At 40.8% G+C, this 16668-nt stretch overlaps 3 protein-coding genes across 3 annotated transcripts in view; all 3 read right to left on the bottom strand.

Moving 5' to 3' along the window:
* Positions 1 to 81: 81 nt before the first annotated feature.
* On the bottom strand, positions 82 to 4226 carry sumo3a (small ubiquitin like modifier 3a). Its single transcript, XM_080512706.1, has 4 exons — positions 4098 to 4226; positions 2604 to 2732; positions 2408 to 2479; positions 82 to 2255 (listed from the first exon to the last, which is right to left on the bottom strand). The coding sequence occupies exons 1-4, from the start codon at positions 4116 to 4118 to the stop codon at positions 2193 to 2195; spliced, it is 285 nt and encodes a 94-aa protein (XP_080368832.1). The 5' UTR covers positions 4119 to 4226; the 3' UTR covers positions 82 to 2192.
* A 933-nt stretch (positions 4227 to 5159) lies between these two features.
* Positions 5160 to 10587, bottom strand: pttg1ipa (PTTG1 interacting protein a). Its single transcript, XM_080513383.1, has 7 exons — positions 10376 to 10587; positions 9592 to 9644; positions 9217 to 9325; positions 7501 to 7603; positions 6864 to 6929; positions 6404 to 6450; positions 5160 to 5897 (listed from the first exon to the last, which is right to left on the bottom strand). The coding sequence occupies exons 1-7, from the start codon at positions 10461 to 10463 to the stop codon at positions 5860 to 5862; spliced, it is 504 nt and encodes a 167-aa protein (XP_080369509.1). The 5' UTR covers positions 10464 to 10587; the 3' UTR covers positions 5160 to 5859.
* A 3920-nt stretch (positions 10588 to 14507) lies between these two features.
* myo10l1 (myosin X, like 1) overlaps positions 14508 to 16668 on the bottom strand; it is a gene marked incomplete at both ends in the record, with an annotated part of 46852 nt that continues 44691 nt past the window's right edge. The window contains 3 exons of the mRNA XM_080513218.1: positions 14508 to 14612; positions 15100 to 15291; positions 15389 to 15565. Coding sequence (XP_080369344.1) covers positions 14508 to 14612; positions 15100 to 15291; positions 15389 to 15565 — 474 coding nt within the window. The remainder of the gene's footprint in view (positions 14613 to 15099; positions 15292 to 15388; positions 15566 to 16668) is intronic.

The raw sequence follows: 16668 nt of genomic DNA, 5'->3' as shown, positions 1-16668 counted from the left end.
CTTACTAGTCAAAAAGAAACCCAACCCCAAAAGTATGAAGGGACGAGTGAAAACAAAAAGATTGAAGACTGGACTGGAAAATCTGAGTACCAAACTATATTTATTGTATACAGTAGTAAAAGACCACAAATAATGTACAAATCAGTAGAGAAACAAACAATATGACAAGACCAGGGCCCCGTTCTTCATACATTAGCTTAGTTCAGTCAAAAAGTCAGCTTCAGAGATCTTCATACAGCCGACCGGTACTATAAATGCAAATGGAAGCCTGATTTTTGGGAGTTTACTGTGCTCTTATTTCCTGCGAGGAAGTCTTAGCTGTTACCTGTGACCCAGTCTAAGGAGATCAAACATGTCTCCGCATCACAAGGGTTGATAAAATGTTTGTTGATGACCGAACAAGCAGCACAGGGTCCAAAGATTACATTTACTTTCAAGAGTGAAAGTAATCTGTATAAATAAATGACAGGTGATAAGGAAGTGTTCATTCTATGGGAGAATGGGGGAGAAGCTTCATCTAAATATGTCTGAGAAACAGGGTTTATAGTACAAAAATGACACTAAACAGAAAAGACTGGCACCTTTCTTTACAGCCAAACAAACGTCGTCTGGATTTCCTTTAAATAAGCTTCATTTTGAGTTGGCAATTGGACAACACAAAACCTTTAGTTAATACGCGAATGCCATTAAAGAAAGGTGCGGCCTTTTCGAAGAAAAATAACTTAAAACAGTGACTGTGAGCCATTTCTACACACACTTTGCAACACGACTGAATTTAAAAAACCCCAACATCACATCAGGCCTTAAAACCGACTCTGTAATCCACGTATGAAGAACAGGGCCTTGCGGGTACAGAATGTGTATCTCCCAAACCCTCCGGGCCGACTTCTGCCCTCCTGATATGCAACCAACTGCAAATGTCACTCTCCAGACGGTGAAATATGGAAAACACTCATTACGACTGAAGACATCGTCACTTGGACACAGTCTAATTGCAAAATGTCAGCAGTAAATACTCTTTAGTCAGTAAGCCCGTCTTGAGCAGAGAGCTGCTGCTGCTAACCCCAAAGTAGGATCAAGAAACACCTCTTCAGCTCCTCTCAGCCTTAACCCATCCAATAAAACCTCTTAGGAGCATTACAATGGGGGACTGATCACTGGACCACTTCATCTTAAAACAAAGGCAAATAATAAAACCGAAGAATTGATGTGTTCCACATTAAGAAACTATCCTTACAGTCGACCCCACCAACTCGGTGTAAATTAATCTTCTTCCCCAAACAGGCATTCTTCAGCATTAGCAATCTGTGTTGCAGACACCCACAATCGCTCTCAATTAGTAGCGTTCAATAGAGGAAGCAAATGACATTGATGCAATACAAATGCCTTCAAATGTGGCAGTTCTGACTTTGAGGTTTGGGTTTAGACAGAAAGTACATTAACTATGAAGCGAAAGTTCGGTCTTTGGAGTATTGGTCCAAGCCCCACGTTTTATCTAACACCCATTCTGAAACTTCTGTACAGGTGGGAGGAAACAAAAAAAATGAAGGAAAAAAACAAAACCTTATGGGTGATACTTCTGAACATGAGGCAAAAATACAAAAACATTGGAGTAGCACATAAAATGCAAAGAGATAAAATACAATATTGACAGAAAAAGCAGGAGTCACCATTCAGACAAAAAAACACATGAAAGCCAAGTGAAATAGAAAGCAGATGTGTAATGAGTTCTGACAGTGCTTCCACTAGAAAACCTGTTCCTGCACACAGACCACGACCCCTGGAGAAAAAAAACAAAAAAAAAAAACCTGCAGAGCCTCAACCCCGATGAACACCAATTACAGACTAATGGATCCTAAACTTCTGTTGGAACAGTGTATGAAAAGCAGTGACAATGCAGGAACCGACGCGCTGAGCTGTTGGTCCGATCACAGCCTACAGTGTGTGAGAAGAGAAGAAGAAGAAAAAAAAAAAAAACCTTGCCGGGTTGGTGTTGAGACACTAAAGTTCAATCAAGGTCGAGACTGCACAGAAACAGCCAAGGAGGCTGCAACACACACTCAATGAATAACCATGACAGGAACAGTTTTAAAATGAAGAAATAATAATAATAATAATAAGTCTGAAAGGAGCAATCGGGAAGGTAGCTGAGGGTGTGGTCTGAAGGTGGCCATCAATGAAGAAGGTAGGGCTTAGCAGTGCCCGCCTGTCTGCTGCTGGAAAACATCTATGGTGTCTTCATCCTCCATCTCCAGCTGACCAAGAAAAAAATAAGTGCCATATAGTGAGTATCAAAGATCAACAATGCAAGTAGGAAACATTGATGTATGATTAGATCAGCCTTGCAGCTCTGACCTAATGACAATTTTCTGTTAAAATCACACATAGAGGACGTTTCCTCTCGTACCTGTGCAGGCGTGTCCGTCTCATTAATAGGCTGGCCATCGAACCGGAACCTGATCTGCCTTATTGAAAGACCCTGTGGACGAAGACACACGAAGAGTCAAACTAAAAAAAAATCCCAGAAGTAGAAGGATAATGGGGTCCCATCCACCAGCAATAACATGCTGCTGGAGGAGTCATAACTTTGGCCTTCAGCTCACCTGTCGTTCGCAGTACGCCTTCATTAGTTTGCTGAGCGGTGTGTGCCTTTTGATTTTAAATTGGACCACTGACCCATCCTGCCCCGCAACCTTGAGGTTGATGTGATCATTCTCAGTTTTTACTCCCTCCTGCAGAGACAGACACATTTAATGTTAAACGAAGGACAACATTCACATTGCATTTCATCTGATAAGCCAATGCAATGTGCTGCGTAATTGTGAACCTGAAAGAAAATGACAGGGTTTTCTTTTCATAATTAACCCCCCCCATACACACACTACCTTAGCTGTAATCCTTATGCAAGTCCTTTGGGTATGTCTCAACCAGATTTGCACATGTAGAGACCGAAATCTTTGTCCATATTCCACTTTGAAAAATAGTTCAGTCGCTCCAGTATGATGGAGAGCATCTTTGGACAGCAGTGTCGAAATCATGCCAGAGATTTCTAAACTGGATTACGGTCTGGACTACATGAATATGACTTTGACCTCAACATTTCCACTGAGGCTCTGGCTGCATTGTTTGATGGTTTGTTTGTCCTCCTGAAGGAAAGCATCCGACTGACAACATGATGCTGCCGCCACCATGCTCAGAGTGACGTGTAGTGCCAATTTTGTGTTCATTTCATAAAGTTCACCTTTGGCCTCCACTGTCCACAGCACGTCCACCCCCACATGCTTTACTCACAGGTGGAACCTATTTACTAATTGAGCGACTTGTCAAGGCTCTCGGCTGACCTGGATCTCATTCAAGGTGGGAATCACAGTAAATGAGTAAGAAGTAAGAGCCACAATCCAAGTGTGAGTGGGGATGAAGTCGACTTTTAATGAGATTATCCCACATACTGTAACTTGCGGCGAAGGAGAAACGTCAGTAAAATACGAGGTTGCGTGAAGCAGAGAGATGCAGGTTGCTCCACATGCTAACGTTAGCGCGGCTAGCTCAGGTCCGTTTTGAGCGTTTTAGCCGCTGGCTAACGCTGCTAGCAGCCGAGTTTTGTCGGTCCTGCGGTCCAGAGGAACGCCGGCATCGTAAAAACCTGCACTACAATCCCACCAATACATTCGTCTTTCAGAGAGTGCGTCACATTCATTGCGCTCTTTTGCCGCCTCTTCACTTGCGGCATTCGCAGCGTTGCGGACGAAGCGTGGTCCCGCTCCGACAAAGAGAGGAGAAAAAAAAAAAACCCGCAAACGGCAATCATGCCGTAATGAACGTTTCTACTCTCAACTCCCGAAACGTCGTCACGCGGGGCAAAGTCTCTCTGTATTTCGGTTCCCACCGTGCGACGAGAGTGCTTGGAAGATGGGAGTTCGGGATTTTTTTATTTTTTTTTTGCGGAGTTTCCATTCATTTGCGAAACAAACACTGCGCCGATTCAGGAGAAACGTGCAAACCAGGCCATTTTAGATTGCACATCTGAAGAACGGTTTGAGGAGCTTGCGCTCAACCTTCGCTGCGAACACACGCCGATGGAGACCTCCGTGTCTTACCTTTGGCTTTTCGTCTGACATCTCGGCTGGATTTGGTGGAACTGTGGCCACAATAAGCTGCTAATTGGGTTTATTTTGGCCTTTCTGCAGCCTTCTGTCCTCTCTTCTCCTCGCTGACGGGGGCGCGCCTGGAACCGCAGTCGCAAATACGCAATTGGCTACGAGGGAGCACGTGGTGAGCCAATCACGGGCGCGTGTACGCGGGAGCGCGCATTCGGGGATAAATACTCGTTCACGCGAATTGAAGAGGCGCATGTGAATGAATGTGCACACAAGCGGAAAAGCAGGGACAAATCCTGTTAAATACAGAGAAAACTCTGAAAATATGTTTGTTTGTGGTATAATACACTATATGAACAAGACATACAATTTGATAACAATGACGGTGCAAATAAAAATGGATTATTATGAAAAGGGTAGGTTTTGGGAGCAACTCTACTGCTGCAATTCCTTCAAGATTATATGTATATATAAAATGTTTTATTTTCTCCATACAAATCAGCTCATCATAAATGGCTTAAGAAGAAACAATACATTAGCATTTAGCTGAGGCTTATATAAAGATTAGATTTTCCTACAATAATAAAAATTAAAATTAAAAATGGTAAAATATGTAAATGAACAATTAATTTTGGTTTCACATTTGTTTACAATAGAAAATACACAGATGGTAGTAGTCGTCAGTAAGAAGGTAATGAGCATTAACAATTTTTTTATTTTTTTTAAAGCACACTGCCAGCCATCCAATATGGCAGCCTGCTGAGGATAATCAGGACCGCTTGTGTCTTGTCATTATGTTTGAGTTATCTGGACCAGAAACATTAAATTATTGCAAACATGATGGAACAATGTGGCTTTTATTTTAACTAATTTCTGGGAAACTAACCTTAAAAAAGCATGTATCAATGTATTTTCCTTGTATATGCTCCTCACAATAGGAGTAAAACCAGTGATTTACTCAGAAAACGGAAGCAAGCAACACATTCAGCAGAATTTGGGTCAAATAAAAGCCCGGCGATGAACAAATAAGAGAAAGACAAAATAATTAGTTTTTTGTTTTTTTTATTTTTCTGTTAATATCTTTACATAATATGTACAAACAGCTGAAGACCTCTGAATTAAATAAAGCATCAAAAATATTCCACTAAAGTTTAGATTTCTTCATAACCTCTTCAGTTATTCACTATGACCTCAGCATATGGATATATTTTCTATGCTAAATGTTACATTATCATTTTAAAATCCAGCCATAACAACGATTGCACTCCTGAAATCAAATGAGTCTATCCAGAAAAAGCTTTTTAGGTTATCTCAATATATCTTTAAAAGCAGCAGCAACTCAGAAGAGCAAAATAAACTGACAATTAATCTCCAATATATGTTTTCTTCAAAGAGAGATTTGTTCAACAATCTGGCCGAATTTCAGTCCATGCAAATAATCTTAAGGCATATGCTGATAAATAGTACAGGTCGAATGATGCCGTCAACAATTTAAGATAGACAATAACAGTGTTAAAGAAGACTAAAGAAAAATGTTGTTTCTGGCTTTCTGGTACAGCATCCAAGATTCCATTAATGAAGTGGACCTGTTCAAAAGGCTGGACGACGCACTGATGCGGACTCTAACAAAACTATTTCACTCTTCAAAAATGTCTTCATAATTTACATAAACTCATCACCTATATAACAACCAGTCGTTGTGCATGGACGTGCATTGCCGATTTCAGGGGTTGAAAGTTGAAATCTCAGGTCACACATCCACTCATGCAAATCTGGAGTATGGATTTTGGCCACTCAGACCTACAAAACAGCGAAATCATCAGTCAAACGGCGACAAAATCACAAGAAAATATCTACTAGCCATCTTTTAAACCCCCTCATAGTAACAAACAATCTTCTGAAACCAATAAATTACAAGCACAAGTCACTTAAGTTTGTGAACCAGCTTCTGAAGGTAATTTGCTCTCTTCTGAATCTTGCAAAGTCGTATAGTCATCTAATCTATTCTAACTAGCATATATTATAAGGGAAGCCACAAAGAGGTTAGAGTAGCAAACTTTTAAGTTTAAATGTCCCTGGTTTGAATCCCTGGACAGCTGAGAGAACCTGTTGGGGACAGTGAACCCCTTCATTGTCACCTCCGTGGCCCTCAGATGCTCAGGGCGCCACACAATAGTTGCCAAAAGCTCATTCGGGATCAACTATTTACATCGAACAAAAGTTCTGTTACACATGCAGGGTTTCTTTTAAAAGGAGCAGAAAGGTTGTGCACCGTCACTATTTCGGGCTTGTGTGGAAAAGCTCACCGTATTTCTTCCTGATTTCATCATGTCTCTGCTTCATCTCTGTCCTCCTGTGGGGACGAAACATTTTTTTTTACATGAGCCTTATGAGCCTGTGACTTATGATAAATCTCATTTCAAGTAGTCAAGTGGCCAGAAACCAGTTTGAGCTGATAACAGTGTGACGTGTGCATGTCTGCCTCATTTGTGTTGTGCAATCAAAAGGAAAAATACCGATGGCGACCGGCAATGCAACAGTTCACACAGTTCACACAGTGAAACACAGAAGGAAAATAGGGAACAGAAATATGCACCTGACATTTATAAAACCCTAAATTGGTGCAGTGGTTAGCACACTTGCCTCACTGCAAGAGGGCCTCTGGTTTGAATTGAAATTGTGTCAGGTTATAGAAATGGACAAAACACTAATTGTAAGTAGAATCACAAGACCAAGAAGCAGCATCAGGGGTGATCACATCCTCACCTTTCTTCCTGCTTGGTTTTCGTCTTCTGGCCCTGTCTCTCCATTTTGGCGTCAAACCTTTGAGATCTGACACACAGACACAGGACCAGCATTACGATTTCATCAGGTCACAAGTACACAGCAAGTATACACGGTGTGCCTTTGTCACGCAGACACCCGAGGGTAACCACACCAAGGCGAGCACAATAAACAGAATGCAGGTGACGTGGAAACATGAGTGAATGAGGCCAAGATGGGATCGTGATAATATTAGAAAAGGGTTGAGAACCACATTAACCACCATACATGATGCACTAGTACATTTTATTCACAGTAGAATTTGTACTGCCTTTATTGTTAGCGATTTTGCAGTAATTCATTATCAAACACACTCCGCATCTGGCATAATTAAAATCATTTTTGTTGTTGTTACTATAGTTTTTTGTTTTGTTTTGAGGTAGTTTTTTTTTTTAAACTGTGAATGCTTTTTTTCCCAAGTCATTAAAAAGCTGTGATAGGAAAAGATAATTACACCACTTATAAGCCTTTGAAAGGCTTTCACGCATTACTGGAATGTGTCCCGATCCCCTCGGGCACAAATGACTAACAAAACCTGAACAGTTGGGGAGAACAAGCCAGTCAACCGCTGCACACTTACCCAAAGTTCTCACACTTGCAGCAGCAGAACAGACACACCATGATGGCAATGATGAGGACGGCACCGAGCACGGCCAAGGTGATTATCAGCGTCTGGAAGTTCACTGCAGAGATGCAAAAACACGATGACGAAGTTATGCAGGAAGCAAGTCGTCACAGATCTACGTTCAAGATAGAAGAGGAAAACATGTCCGGCAACTGTTTTACCACCTCTCAAATCACATGACTGGAAATGCTGAAAACTATAGCGCAGCGCCCCCGGGGGTCGTCGTGCAATGTTTTTGGATTTCCGGATTTGCACGTGTTGTTACAGTTTTGACACGCTGATGGTTAGCAATGGGATCGTTATGGCCACGATCTCTGTTACCATGTTCCAGTTGTAAAAGATGTTGAGTTCACTGTATTTCGCACTTAAAAGTTATTTGTCATCTTTAAACCGTTACTTTTGCCACAGATCCCCATGTGTCAGCATTAATGTTTTTGGTTGACACACATAAATGGAGGATGTGCTAATATTTATAAGATGACGGTCTTAATTTGCCAACTGAGGAAAGGTACTTCTAATGACAATGACTTTAAGAGATATTCAGATCGGCTGTAGGTGGAAGTACTATATAGTCGAGAAGCACCCAAGTGAAAATCAATTTCAAGATTAAAAGTAAATTATCAGCTCAAAAGCATGTTTACCGTTTGTGTGTTTAGTTGATAGATTTGTCTATTTGTCTAAATGACTTGTTGCTTTGTCAATTCCTCTAAAACAAAAATAGCCATTTTGTGATTTAGTGATATTTAACCCAAATCCAAACAAACTCTGAATAAAAAAAAAATATATATATAAAAACTACAACTCCATCCATGTTCCAGTCCAGCAGGAGTGATAATATCCTGTCGTCCCGTCATAGCACTGAATATGTTTTGGGTTGTTCTTTGACGTGCAAATCTGTTTTTGAAATCTGGAGGCCACACTGCATGATGTATGTCATATTAATATTTGGAAGCAGTAGTATAAAAAGTGTTCTACTCAACTTGTAATGTATAGTATATGAAGGTCCACAAACATCCATTAACAGAAGAAAACTACTCACAATTTTTGCAAAAATCAAAATTGTTGACTCTTGCAGCAAAAAAAACAAACTCATGTCGGGCCTTCTTCTGTATTATATTTGTTATCAGGGTCAAAAGAATTCCAGGAGCTTAAAACCAATTTTTAAAGATGGCAAGATGTCTCAGGGGTTCATGTCAGCAGGTGTGCCATTATTCAAGAATGATATGCAGAAACCTCTGCTACTTTTGCATATGTCATGAAACAAACTTTTTAAAAGGATATAATATTAGATTATATGTGGTTATTTAGCACCCTCAATATAGTTGCTATCACAGGGGACTGAGTTCTCTGCGAGTTCTGGGTGATCAATGGGGATCATCAGCACAACTGGCAGCACATGGTTAGTGTGCATGCTTTTATGTCTTCCTCTGGCCCAAGACAATTATTTTGTCTGCTTCGCTACGCCTGCATCATGCAGCCACACTACTTAATTTACCAATGTCACACAACATCGTTAAACATCAAGCTTATTTTTTAGCTTCTAAGAACAAAACACGCGTCAATTGGGTGGATTTTATGTGCCCATCTGGCTCTTTGTGACTGCAGTAGAGAGAATGTTGATAAAATACACTGAAGGCAATGGCTTGGTGCGTGTGCTTGTGTGTGCCTTACTCCAGCAGAGGCCCCAGCGCGCATCATTCAGGGGGCAGAGTGCATGAGGTGGAAGGATGGTCCTCACTGGGTATGTTACGCAGGACTTAGTGGGGATACACCACAAGCACTGTGAACACACCAAAACACAAACGCATAAGACAAAATCAACAAATCTGGAAGCATGAAGAACAATCACAGGCTGAAGAGAATGATAAACACCAAAAGTAGAAACTGGAGGAGAGCCTGGTATGGATGGCGGATCAGTTACTCCCCAAACCAGTCTAACAGGAGTGGTAGCAAGGAGGGGCCACTTCATACACACAGACACTGTAAACCTAGCATGAAGTCAGTGAAGCGCGGATACAAATAAAAAGGGTTTTTCTCAGGACTTACCGTCACATTTGACAGACATTCCTCACAGTTTGTGGCATTTTTCGCCTCGCACGCTGTATGGAACACAAAAGGGTCACCAAGTTCCGTTAAAACAACTCACTGAGCAGGAAATGAAGGAGAAAACCTGATTCCTTGGGAGCTGCAAACACTTTCTCCACCCAAGTGGCGGAACAAGGGCCTTTAAAAATGGAGAGATTAGCCGAAAATACAATGAGGGGGAAGATTAACAGAGGCTTGTGGACTTGTGCTCACTGTGGTTTTTTTCTAACTATTGCTAATCCTCCTGAGGCCTTTTCCATGGAGACAGAGCACAGTAAACACAGGCTGAGCCAGTCACATTATCATCAGCAGGACAGCAGCTGAGTTGGAGTCACTGTGGCCATGTTTCTGTAAAATGTAACTGAAAACAAAGTCTGGTCTGTTGTTGACAGTCTGGTGCGGTCCATTAATGTCGCTGGTCCTTCTGGTCTTTCATATTCTCAAAACAATGAGAGGGGCCAGGAGGGAAAATAGTTTAAAGGAGACTGCTGAGAGGGTGTAACACAACATAAGCATATAAATAACAAAAAACACAATAGGAAAGTTTCATGTATCTTTCCTTCAGAAAGAGTATTTTCAAAACAATTAAATATTTAAAACCAAACATTAAACATGTGTTTTTGTAACAACCTAAATATAAACAGTAAGGCGCTAAAAGTCAATATTTTGTTAGTTATATGTATAAAAAAGAAAAAAGATAACGCGAACTCTCAAATCCCCAAAGCCTCTGATTTTCCATTCCTACCTGTACCAGGTGCGGTGGTTTGCGCCAAAACTGTGGCCAAACCGAAGATAAGAAGGAGAGCTGGGAGGAAAGTCCGCAAATCCATCATCCAGCCACCGAGACTCCCGTTTAATTAAAAAAAAAAAAAAAGATATTTACGCCTGAAAGAATCAGAGAAAGTTCAGCGACAGCAGCAGAAGGAGGAGGAACTGTTTTGGCTGCTCCGGTCGTCGGTGTCGAGACGGACAAAACGCTCACAAGGAACTAGACGCGTTACGCGAAGTCTTGACGCACGTACTTTACGCACAGAGACAAAGGAGAGGGAGGCGGAGGCAGGGCGGGTGTTCTCCAGATACTTCATTCAAATCAGGAACTGGGAGAATCTCTTTACATACTACATACTACAACGTTCTTTGTTTTCTTATTTAAAAAAAACTGGTAAAATCGCCACGTGAAGTCGTTTTAGTGATATACCGCTTTACTTCATGCCTGATCTTTGGTTTTTATTCTCAAAATAGCTTCCAGTTACAGTATATGGGTTTTTCCGACTCCAATATTAATCCGAGAATCACAAGCTCCTAAAACAGAGATAAAAAAAAAAACAATGAAAAAGGCTCGACATATCAGGACCAAATATATGGAAATTTCTTTGTAATGCTACCACCATAAATCAGCATCTTTTACATTAAAAAAAAGAATTAAGCCGTTGTAAGTAACTACAATGCTAAAGTATTTTTGCTTGACATGTGTAAATCAAGACAGGTGCTCAAAGATCACAGCAAGTAGAGGACAATTTTCAATAATTTATTAAAGCATAATTTTGTAAAGCCAGTTACAAAAACAAAAGAACACACATATCTCTCTCTTTCTCTTTTTTTTTCAACAAGCACAAAATTTTACTATGTAATGATGATAATAATAAGCATAACGTAAGATAAGAATGGGCCCCACTCTGGCCGCCTGCGGCTGATAACAGGACCCTTTGTGATGAAGTTGCCCTTGAAGACAGATTTGTGATCACGTGCCTCAAAAATCTCCATTTCATTTCAACCCCCCAGAAAACATACTGATCACATCTCAGGCGACGCCAGGGCAAGTTCTCTCTTTCAGTGTAATATCAGTGACAGACAGAACCATAGAAGTAGAAAAACCAAAGCAGACAGCTCTAGTTGCTCACATTTATGGCTTATAAACTCTTTTTTCCCCCACAGTTTTGCACTTATTCTCATAAAACCCAAAGGCTCAAACTGGAACCTCAGAGTGAGTTCTGGTTATTCTAACTTTATAGGGCAGGATCCCAGCAGGCTGTGTGTATGTTGCACTAACGACGAGAGCAATAATTAAAACACTGAAGTCATATCCTTGTTTCGGTTTTTTTTTTTCTTTCACAAAGCTGGTGTACATTCCACATTTTGGTGAATATTTTAGGCTTTTTTCCCCCCACTTCTGGCACTTGAGATATCAGAATTGGCGTCAGTGGGTCAATGTTACTTATATAATATTGTATGGAAAGTTAATTCACTATGTGGGACTGAGAGCAACTCAATTGTGGTTCAGTCCCATTACCTTGCACATTGTTGATTATTTCATGGCTGTTTCTTAATGTTTAATTGAGACCTCCCTCTTTACTGCTGCCTCTGCAATGATATATTGCTGTGATTTCCTCCCATTTTCTTAAAACTGTTAGATTCCATACAATGAATATGTTGATATTGCTGCTCGATACAAGTAAAAATGTTTGTTTTCTTGTGAAATTTTGTGAATGTTTCTCAGTGACAATCAGTTTCTTCAGTCATTGCTCCAGCCCTGTGCACTATGCAGCATTCCAGATAAACAATATAATATTTTATCTTAAAATCATCACTTAAAGATCTGCTGTGAAAAGCCAACCTGTCTTTGGGGCAAATGCTGACTTGTTTATTGCTAAAGAAACAAGTTTTGGAACTTGAGCTTGACCCAATCAGATGATTAAATGTGCCATGTTTTGACAGTGGACTTAACATTTTCTGGGTTATAAAGTATTCACAAAGGATCTTTTGATGGTGGGGAAACACTTTGTTTGCTGGGTTTTTGTCCTCTGGAGGTGTCGTACGTGATGGATGCTGCCATCCAGCAGCAGTCCTCAGTGTCAGGTGACGAAGACAAAACAAGTCACTTCACTTTCAGTCCAAAAACACACAATTGCACATAAAGCAGTGATGGCTTCCAGCGAACCAAGTGCCCATATCATCACAGTGTCTTATCAGCTCCTCTTACACCGAGACCAAAATAATCCTGTGAGTGTTCAATCTTCCCAAACTGACCTTGTAATACATACAGTACAATAATAAATAAATCACTACCAACCCTCCATTAAATTCCCATGCTTTTTTCCTTTACCTTACAATTACAACACCATTCTCCGCAAAAGTTTAGCCATGTAAATACATCTCATTTCCCTGGAACTCAGTAGAATCACTTCTCTTTTCTCATTTCCCACTTTCAACATTACACTATTGATACACTCACACACACACACACACACATACACACACACCTACAGCAGCAATCCAGACACAGCACTTTAGGGTGGTTTAGATAGTGGGGAGGAGGTCATACAGTAATATTAGTTCTATCAATAATAAAAGTCACATGTTCAAAAACAGACTGGAATCACAGAAAAACTGGAGTTTGTATGCATGTTTTCATACGTCTCCGGATCTCCCCGGTACAAAGTAAAAAATGAGGAAGAGCCCGAGCAGACAGGGGATATACAGCATTGTATGGCTCCAGTTAATGCTGTCCAGCTGATGACAACAATGACAAATTCATCAAAATGCTGTGAAAACATGACCACCATAGCAGCCACTCTTAATATGCTCTCCGTTCTTATTAATACGTTTTCCGTGAGTCATGTTAACGGCACGGCCAGTGAATGATGTACAGTATTGGCATGATCAGACATACAGTGGTCATCTTTAACTCCATTCACTTGCATGTATTTTACACAACAGGCGTCACATTGCATTTATATACTGTACAGTGCAGTGTACACCAAAATTGTCAATAATTCTTACTATAATGTGTGATATACAGTACAAAACGTTACATGTTTGTTCAGTATATGTGTACATGTATGTGAATATACAGATCTATGCAGAGAGTGTTACATGTAGACCTAAATAGGGAAATGTTTTTTTATCAGATACTATTTTGGATAATACCGTTTTTCTTGTCGAGTCACGTGAGGCCGTCAGCCATGCATAGACTCTCCATGACAAACCAAACACAACCAGAGAGCCAACAAAGTAGAAAATCGTCCTTCTTATATCTCTATGATACTCTGGAATCAAATCTCATTTAGTCTGGCCCATGTTTTTTTTTTTTTTTTTTGTTCCTGTGGCCACATGGTGGCAGCGACGAGTGAGCGGGTGAACTCTACACACCATCGAGTCCTTTTTCTCAAGACGTTAATACAGTGGAAGTCACAGATAAAAGACAGAGAGAAAGCAAGCAAGACCAAGAGTTAAGCATCGTAACTTAATACCAACAGCAAAACAGAGATGCAACAAGAGTGAGGATACAGGAAGAGAAAGAGAGAGAGAGATTGGAGGAAGAGTGAGAGAAGTTCAACTGAAAAAGTGTGGCTTTCTTTCTGTTTGGCAGTGCACTGAGGAGGTGGTGGTGGTGTGGTGGTGGAGCCACCGGGGACTGAGCGGGGCAGGGCGGCTGAGTTGTGCTTGTTATTCCTAAACTGAGTTTGTCGGAGGAGGAGGAGGAGGAGGAGGAGAAACGAACCAAGAGAAGTTTGGAGTGTGCTTGAACATCTACATGCAGGACTACGGCTGGGGGGGTTATGCTTTTGATGGGTCAGCCCCAAAACCAGAGCTGTTCACTTAAATGTCATGCTAAATAGATCCCTTCTATCCCCTCATCCCAAGTGGACCCCCCTGGAGGAGTGTGCGATTGGCTTCAGTGTCCACTTTTTTTTTTCTTTTTCCCCTCTCTCGTCTCGCTAATGACGCTCATCCACCGTTCTTGATCCAACTTGGAGGATTCAGCTGGTCGGTTGGACTCCCTACATCGAAGCAACCAATGCAGGGTGGAGGCGTGGGTGCAAGGCGTCTGATGGAGCTGGATGGATGACCCGAAGGCTCTGGCTGGCTGGTGGCGATCACCTCACCCAGGAACTGGTAACGCTAGTCACAGACATGATGCTGCAACGTTTCTTCACCATCATGTTAATGTAAGCCCTCATGATCTTGGTGATCTCTCCGACCTGAACGGTGAAAGAGCAACAAGTAAGACGCTGTGCTGCATGTTGAATACAAACAGAATGAATGACAAATCAAATGACTCCCAACAGAACATAAATCACATGATAGAGTTTCACAAAGTTCATGAAAAAAAAAAAGAAGCAAAATATGGGAACATGCACGGCATGAAAAGGCTGAAAAAGTAATTGTAAATAAATCAAAACAAATTCGAGAAGCTAATTGAAAGAAACTAATTTTGATGAGCAGGCAGCAGATGTAAAGACGAGAAGAGGTTCAACATCTTTAACAAACTGCATCTGAAAATTGTCGAGTAATTTCGGAAAAACGTTCATGAATATGACGACGATGAAGATCTTATTGTATCTCCAGTGGACGTCATCATATCATATCCTTAAAACGGCAGCAGCTTGTCACCTCACATCCAGATGTTTACAGAAAACTTAAAAACAAAAAATATGTGCACCAGAATTGATATTTGATCAAACCTACCTGAGGAGTCTCAAAGAACATCTCTCTCTCGTCCACGATGATCTTGTAGGTGCAGGGCTGCGAAGCCCCGAAGAAGGTGATGTGTTCATACTGGAAGGTCTCCAGTGGTTTGGGTTCACCGCGCTTGTACACCGACACGTTATCGGCGCTGACGCTCAGCCACAGATCGTGAGGGAAGCCTCCCTCTTTGCACTGCAGGAGGAAGATCGTGCAAAATAAAAGGGTGACGTGTCAGTTAATCGAGTTACATCACTGAAATCCATCACCCTCTCTCCTCATACTTCCCCACCTCCACATCAAACAGAGTGGATCCATATCCCGGCCACTCCTTAATGATGCTCATATATTTAAGCATGGCCTGGTGCTGCGGCATGCCCTGCAGGCGAGTCCACTTCTCCAGGACGCTGGTCCGCGTGGCCGAAGTCTCCTCCTTCACCCACATCTCCAGCATCTGCTCCTCCTCCACCTGAAACAACAGACAAACAACCAGTCAAACAGATGGACATACATCCAGTTTGCTGGAAGTTCCATTTGTGTCTGAGTGAAGCAGAAAAGTGATTTGACTGAATGCAGAGGTTCATGTAAATCACTGGTGCAAAGCAAGGCTCAGATTGTGCCCCCACCTGGTGATAAAAAGGAACTCCAGGTGGAATCATTGACTCCAGCTGTTTCAGATTTAATCACGAAAGGCTGAACAACCCACCGACATCAAAACCAGCTTCAACTCACTATATCAAGCAGAAAGCATTTTTCAAATAGACAAAATGTCAATTGAAGCTTAAATTTAAGTGTGATGCCTGTGAATGTGAATATTAGTCTGTTTGTCAGGTTATTGGTACTATTAAAGCACACAAGGATCCAAAAAAAGCAAAAAAGATGAATATTTCAGTACCCCAAATATTTTTTTTTCTCTATTCTATAATTCTTATATCAATAAACGATCAAATGTGTCCAAACAAATACTGAAAAGATTGACTGAGTACATTTGAAAAGTGTAGTCAAAATACAACAGCTGTGACAAAGAACATGTAATAACTTATCTAAATAGTCAAACAAAGTTACATACCCATTGCACGTAAGTTTTTGGATAAAATATGGGAGCTATAATTAGTATTTTTATGACTGGAGAGGTGTTGGTAAACCAATTGAAGTATATGAAGTATAGTTTTACTTTGAGATCAAGTGGAAATGCAAAAATATAGTGAAATAAAGACTGACGAAAGAACTTCACAGGTTTTGGCGTTCAATGGTTTTGGACTCCCGGCTTAAAGTCCTGTGAAGTGGAAGAAACACTTTAATCTTTTTACTTTTTTTTGTTGCTTGATTTAAGCTACAAAATAGTCAAGTCAATTTTCAGGATGTTTTTATTGACTATTCCCTTCTGCTTTTCTTGTACCAAAACTAAATATTAACTGCATTTACTAACTTTCCAGCCAATAAATAGAATTGTTTCCATCATTTTTGCATTTCTTTGTAGGACTGTGTGACGATGGAGCTGAACATCAGTCAGACATGGATTCCTTTTTTGGAGTTCTTGTTTTTTTATTTTTTTATTTTTTTTCTCCAAAC

The sequence above is a fragment of the Blennius ocellaris genome (assembly GCF_963422515.1).
Source record: "Blennius ocellaris genome assembly, chromosome: 17".
Taxonomy (NCBI): Eukaryota; Metazoa; Chordata; class Actinopteri; order Blenniiformes; family Blenniidae; genus Blennius; species Blennius ocellaris.
This window is presented reverse-complemented; position numbering and strand designations above follow the sequence as displayed.